Genomic DNA, 6,945 nt, shown 5'->3' on the forward strand with positions numbered 1-6,945 from the left:
CCCCAACGAAACAGGCAGAAGCGTGAAGCTCCCCTCTCTTTATTGGCCAATACTTCTCAGGCAGGAATGCAATTACACTAATAAATAATTATTAAAAACAAATTGAGGCTCTAGACGTTGGAGTGGAGTTGTGGATCCGAAGCAAGAAGCCGGGCCGGCTCTTGCTACCCCGCTGGGGCTAGGCGGCTGCAGGGGCTTTGGGTGGCAGAGATGGGGAGAAGCCGAGGGGAGGCCTGGCACAGCCGGGGGTCCTGCCCGTCTTCCCTTGGGGAGGCCGGCGCCTGTGTCCGAGGGGAAGGAGCGGGGCTGGGCCTCCCCGCCGGCCACTGCCGCTGCGGCTCAAACGTTGTGCATCCTCTTGGTGAGCTGATGCTCTTCGTCCACCATCTTGGACTTCAGGTGCTCCTTGTAGGACAGGATGTCGCCAGGCCATTTGCTGATGGTCTTCTTCTCGCAGACCCAGATCTCCTGGGCCACCTGGAGAAAGAAGGGGGAGGGCCTCCGTGAGGGGGAGGGGGAGGAGGAAGAACCCGCAGGCCAGGGGGGGGGGCTTGTACAACTTGCCAAATCATGGTTTGCAAAATTTTACTGTGTGAATCGGACAGCGGCACGTTATGTCTTAACTGCGTTACGCCTCCCCTCCCCCGCCCCCAACAGACCTCGTGTTTCTTCCTACATTCTGACGCCTGACTTTGGCGGGAAGCTGGAGGCCTCCGGAGCACCAGGGCCCTCATGAGGAGAAACTGCCCGAGTTTTCACTTCACATCCAAGGAATCCCGAAACCGTTTAACAGACGGTCCTCATTTTGGCAACCGCAAAGGGACTGTGGCCGTTCGGCTGTTAAGCGAAGGGCTTACTAAACACCGTCAAGGGTTTATGATCTTCCTTCAGCTTTCCTTTGATTTGGCGAGCCCAAATGCGAGAGATGGCTGTGGAGTCACTTTTTCACGACCGTCACAACTCATTAGTTGCTCTCTGAAGCAGCCATGAAACAAGGACTGCCTGTATTCTAAGGGTTTGTGCAACATGTGGTCCTTACGCCTTTGTCCAACCATCCACAATCAGACCAAGATCTTTCCCGGAAACTCAGTGTACAGCTTGCTGGCCAGTTTGCTCGGATCCAGGATGATCCACGAACCCTCCAAGGAGGCCCCCAACCAGCCCCCCCCAGCATGTTTGGCATGGGATCCTGGGAACAGCGCACAGGGAGGGCTCAGGAGCTCTGCAGGGGAGTCACAGGCCAAGCGGAAGGCCCCCCCCTCGCCTGGACAGGCCTCACAGCAGCAACCCCCCCACCTTGGACCGACCTGCTGAATGAGGCGGAAGTCGTGGCTGACCAGCATCATGCCGCCTTCAAAGTCGTTGAGGGCGTCGGCCAGGGCGTCGATGGTCTCAATGTCCAAGTGGTTGGTGGGCTCATCCAGGAAGAGCATGTGGGGGTTCTGCCACGCCAGCCACGCAAAGCACACTCGGCACTTCTGCCCGTCCGAGAGGTTCCGGATGGGGCTGACCTGCCAAGCAGAGCAGTGCCCGTCTGACCCACGGCCAGCCTTCCCGGCTGGCCTGCGCATGGGTGTGTGTGTGTGTTTACAAAAGCTACCAAACAGGCCCGCGGGGTGGCCCGAGTTCAGCACTGGAGAGAGGCCGGCCACGGCTGCCTCTCGGAGACAACCGGAGCTGGCCCGGACAAATGCCGGGGTGGGCGGGTGTTCCTCTCCCACTGAGCTCCCTCCGCGAGAACGGCTCCCCCGAGACCCCCCTGGGAGAGCCCCTGCTCCAGGCTCCAAGTGAAACGGGTGGCAATCCACGGGGGGAGGGGGGAGCCAAAGGGGGGCGCAGGGGAGGAGCCCTGCTTTCCTGACTCGCCTTAGGGCAGAGACAGAAGTCCTTATCCGTATAAGCCCAGACTCCTTGTTCGGCTCGCTGCGAGAGAGCAACCTGGCTGCTTCCGGCCCCAGATCCTTCCTCCCCCACCCCCCAGCCCCACCTCCGTGAGAGGTAAGGGAACCAGGAGCTGCGTGGAGGCCCTGGGCTGCTTGGCCCCTTACCTCTGGGCAGAGAGAGTGCAGCGCAGGAGGAGGCCACCCGGGAAGTCCCCCCCACCCCCACCCCGTGCTGGGCACCCCCTCCCTAGGCAGAGTGGGGGGGAAGGGGGGGCTGGACTAGAAGACCTCCAAGGTCCCTTCCCAGCTCCCTTCTGCTCTAGCGCCGGGCCCACCTGCTGTTTGCCGGTCAGCCCGTAGCGGCCGATGATCTTCCTCATCTCCTCCTTCTCCTTGATCTCTGGGTAGCACTTGAGCATGTACTCCAGTGGGGACAGGTCCAAGTCCAGCTGGTCTTGCAGGTGCTGAGGGAGGGATGGGGGGGAGGGACGGGGAGGGCCCGTTAAGAGGAGGCTTCTCCCCTCCTGCCCTTCTGAAAAGCCTTGTCTAGGTGTTTGCCTGGGGGAGGGGGCAGCACGAGGCGGGGGCCGGGAAGAGGGTCCCTCCCTGCCAGCATTCAAAGCCCATCCCCCAAAACTCCACCTGGTGGTAGCGGCCGATCTTGACGTGCGAGTGCTTGCGGATCATCCCGTCGGTGGGGAGCAGCTGGGAAGGAAGCAGCGGCTGAGTAAGGGGCAGAGAGGAAGCCCACCCACCCACCCTTCTCCAGGGTGCTCAGCCCTCCCCAGCCCCTTCCCCCCTCCCGCTAGAAACGCCGCAGGGGTGGGGTGGGGTGGCCTTTACCTCTCCAGTCAGGAGCTTCAGCAGCGTGGATTTCCCCGCCCCGTTGGGTCCCACGAGAGCCACCCGCGTGTCCAGGTCGATGCCAAACTCCAGGTTGTTGTAGATCCAGTGCTGGAGGCCGGCGGGAAGCAGAAGGGAAGCTTGCTATCCCATCTTCCTTCCCCTCCCTCACCCCCTCCCTCTCCCCCTCCACTCACCCCATCTTTGCTGTAGCGGAAGCTCACGTTCTGCACCATGATGACCGGCGGAGGGATCTTCCCACATGAGGGGAAGTAGAAGGAGAGCGTCTGGGCGGAAAAAAAAACATTTTTTTTCCGGTTAGAATACGGCATCAGGAAAATGGCAAAAGTCACGGGAAAGAAAACCGTAAATCGACATCAACTTCCCACGAAGAAAGCTGATACAAAACATTCTACGGGTGGCACTTGCCAGCAACCAGATCAGCAAAAGTGTTTTAAAAACACGTCGGGTAGATGTTGGAAATGTCAACAGAAGTTAGGCACGTATCGTCACGTTTGGTGGACAGGTGACAAAGCAAAGAATTATCGGAAAAGGACACATACTTGGTTAGAAAAGATGTTGGGAGGAGAAGTTGATTTTAAACCTGAATTATTATTATTATTATTTTTTAATTAGGTATAATGCCAGAAAGGACTCAGAAACAAAGCTTATACGACTTTGCACGTCACAAGAGGCAAGAATTATATTTGTGCAACACTGGAAAAATGAAGGAATAATTTAAAAAATACCAGAATGCGCAGAGGTGGACAGATTGACTATGAGACTGAAGGAAAAAGAAGAAACAGAATATTATCAAACTTGGGACTTATTTTACCGGCTGGAGGAAAGAAGAAAGAGTTAGGAGTTAAATATGTATCAGCGTGTACCCTTGCGTCGGTTGAAAAATTATTGTATGGAAAAATGAATTTTAAAAAAACTTATAAAAGAAAAAAAAGGAGAGCGTCTGGAGACACACAGGAGGAGCACAACTCACAACTGTGTCCGAGTGCACCGTGTGTGTTTGTGTGTGTGTGTGGGGGGGGGAATCCCACTCGCAACCTACCTTATCATTGATGACTCGTTCGGTCAGCCCGGAGGCCATCATTTTCTGGAGGGTCTTCTCTTTGCTCTGGGCCTGGCGGGCTAGCTTGGCGCTGCCGTGACCGAAGCGGGCGATGTAGTTCTGCAACGGGGTAAAAGTTTACTTCGGTGGCGAAAAGAACCCGCCGGGGGGGGGGAGCTGGCTGGAGCTTAGCCTGACTCGCAAGGCCCGCAGCTCGGGAGAGGCCAGCTGGCCTACCTTCATGTGGGCGATCTGGTCTTGCTCCCAGTGGAAGCGCTTCATCTGGTTCTCCTCCAGCTCCAGGCGGGTCTTTACATACTGGTCGTAGTTGCCCTGCGGGGAAGGGAGAGGCGTTGCAGTTTTTCCACCACCACCCCACGACCAATGGGTCAGCGAAAACAAGGACTCCGCCCATTTGGGAAGATTTTCCACCACCACCCCGCGACCAATGGGTCAGCAAAAAGAAGGACCCCGGCCGTTTGGGAAGGGTGCTGCTGCCCGGGTTCGGGGGCCGAGTCCCACCACCCACTTACCGTGTAGTACTTGAGTTTGCGGTTGTGCAGGTGGATGATGTTGGTGCAGACGCCGTTCAGGAAGTCCTGGGAATGCGAGATCAGCACAAGGATGCGCTTGAACCTGCAAGGGGAAGCCCAGAGGTTACCCCCCCGGCCAAAGAAAAACCCCCCACACACAAGAGGGCGGCCTCCAAGCATCAGGACCATCGTCTCACGTTTTCAGCTCCTCCTCTAGCCACACGCAGGCGTCCAGGTCGAGGTGGTTTGTGGGCTCGTCCAGTAGCAGCATGAAGGGCCGGATGAAGAGTGCCCTGCGAAAATAAGCCCCCACTCAGGAAAGCAGCCTCAGCTCCGGTGGGGGGACCCCCAAAGGTCGGCTGGGGTGAAGGGGGTCCCGGAAGGGCTGGTCTGGCAGCATACCCACCTGGCGAGTGCCACCCGCATCCGCCAGCCGCCGCTGAAGTCCTTCAGGCTCTTCCTCTGCATGATGGGTGTGAAGCCCAGGCCGTGGAGGATCCGGGAGGCTCGCGCCTCCGCCTTGTCTGCGTCCAGCTCCTCCAGCCGCTCGTACAGCTCCAGCAGCTTCTCGCATTCGGCTGCGGGGAGAGGGAGGAGGAGGAGGAAGAGAGGGCAGACTGAGCACGAGAGTCCTGGGAGGGCCTGCCTCCCCTGCCCGGCCATCCCTGCAGCCTCACCGTCCTCGTGGGCCAGGCGCTCGGCCTCCCGCTCCAGCATGGCTCGCTCCGTGTCCACCTCCATCACGCACTGCAGCGGCGTCTTCTCGCTGGGCGGCATCTCCCGGGTCAGGTGGTGGATGTCAATGTGCTCTGGGATGGGCACCTCCCGCTTTCCGATGGCCGACAGCAGCATGGACTTCCCTGCGGGGGACGGGTGTGTGTGGATGGCCGGAGGGGGGAGGGAGGGAGAGAAGGGGGAAGAGAGAGTGACGGAGGGGGGAAAGAGAGATGGGAGAGAGAAAGGAGAAAGAGTGAAAGAGGAGGGAGGGAGGGGGAGAGAGAGAGGGAGGAAGTGAGGGAGAGGGAGAAAGGGAAGGGAGAGAGAGGGAGAAAGAGGAAAGGGAGAGAGGGAGAAAGGGAAGAGAGAAAGAGAAAGAGGGAGAGAAAGAAAAAGAGAAGGGAGGGAGAAGGAAAAAGGGAGAGAAGGGAGAGAAAGAGGGAGAAAGGGAGAGAAAGGAGGGAGGGAGAGAAGGGAAAGAGAAGGGGGAGAAAGGGAGGGAAAGAGAGGAGAGAGAGAGAAAGAGGGAGAGAGGGAAAGAGAGGAGAGAGAAAGGGAAGAGGAGGGAGAGGAAAAGAGGGAGGGGAAGAGAGGGAGAGGTGCCACCGTATGATGCAGCAGCTGCAGCAGACCACCACCACCCCGTCCCTCCCCCTCCCCCTCCCTTACCGGTGCCATTGAGGCCGATGAGGCCGTAGCGGCGGCCCGAGTTGAGCTCCAGCCGGGTGTCGCTAAGCAGCTCCTGTCCGTGGAAGGTGAGCGACAGGCTGATCACGTGCACGTCGGTGCTGTTGGGGTGCGAGGCCAGCGCGCCCGTCACCGCCCGCCAGGCCGCCTTCTTCAGCTCCAGTGCCTCCAGCGCCCGCGACGCCGCCTCCAGCTCTGCACCCCGCCGAGGCAGGGAGGGAGGGAGAGTGGGTGAGCCCCGACAGCCTTCCCTTCCCCTCCCTCTGTGGCCCCAGCTCTGCCCCGGGAATGGGGGAGGGACGCGACGCCTCAGCCCTTCTCGCCCTCCCTCCCTCCTCCCCAGCCCCCCCTCCCCCTCCCCGCGCCCCTTGGCTGCCCGCTTCCGCCTTTGCCCCGCAAGGGGGGAGAGACCCGACGGCTCAGCCCTCCCCCTCTGCCCCCTCCGGGTGTCCCTTGGCTCCCTGCCAAGGCAGGGAGGGAGGGAGAGTGGGTGAGCCCCGACGCCCTTCCCCTCCCCTCCCTCTGCGGCCCCAGCTCTGCCCCGGGAATGGAGGGGAGGGACCCTTCTCGCCCTCCCTCCCTCCCTCCCTCCTCCTCAGCCCCCTCCCCCTCCGGGCCCCCCTTGGCTCCCCGCTTCCGCCTTTGCCCCGCAAGGGGGGGGAAAGACCCGACGGCTCAGCCCTCCCCCTCCTCCCCCTCCTCCCCTCCCTTGCCCCCACCGGGATCCTCCGGGCGCCCGTTGGCCTCCCCGCCGCCTCCTCCTCCTCCTCCTCCTCCTCCTCCGCCGGCCTCCTCCTCGTCGTCGGGGCCCCTGCCGGGCCTGGGCCGCGCCTTGCCGGCCTCCTTGCGCCGGGCCGCCTCCTTCTTCTTGGCCGCCTTCTTCTTGGCCAGGTCGGAGGGCATGGCGGCGGCGGCGGCGGCTCTTCCTCCTCCTCCTCCTCCTCCTGCGGCTGCTCGGCCCGCCACGGCACAGCTGCGGCCGCGTGCGCTCGCCCCGCCCCGCCGCCCGGACGCCGCCCAATCGCCGCGCCCGACGTCACCCGCGCCGGGGCCCCGCGGCCGGCCGGAGGGAGGGGGGGGGCGACGCTCTCGCGAGAGAGAGGCGGCCCCGCCCGGAGCTCGCCGGGAAATGGAGTCCGCGCGCCGACGGGAGAGGAGGGCGGCGGCGTTGGGGAGGGGCGAAGCCGCTGCGGCCGGGAGCCCCGCCCCCTCGCCTTCC

General features: G+C 61.6%; 1 protein-coding gene across 1 annotated transcript; it reads right to left on the bottom strand.

Annotated features, from left to right (window-relative positions):
* Positions 1 to 23: 23 nt before the first annotated feature.
* LOC308678103 (ATP-binding cassette sub-family F member 2) lies at positions 24 to 6,693 on the bottom strand. The gene is made up of 14 exons (XM_081344954.1): positions 6,446 to 6,693; positions 5,709 to 5,921; positions 5,000 to 5,182; positions 4,729 to 4,900; positions 4,520 to 4,615; positions 4,323 to 4,425; positions 4,027 to 4,122; positions 3,790 to 3,909; positions 2,924 to 3,013; positions 2,727 to 2,837; positions 2,526 to 2,588; positions 2,219 to 2,347; positions 1,308 to 1,511; positions 24 to 477 (listed from the first exon to the last, which is right to left on the bottom strand). Exons 1-14 carry the CDS (start codon positions 6,627 to 6,629, stop codon positions 340 to 342), a joined length of 1,902 nt encoding a protein of 633 aa, XP_081201080.1. The 5' UTR covers positions 6,630 to 6,693; the 3' UTR covers positions 24 to 339.
* Between the last annotated feature and the right edge of the window lie 252 nt (positions 6,694 to 6,945).

Source organism: Vipera berus (genome assembly GCF_964194415.1).
Source record: "Vipera berus genome assembly, chromosome: Z".
NCBI lineage: Eukaryota > Metazoa > Chordata > Lepidosauria > Squamata > Viperidae > Vipera > Vipera berus.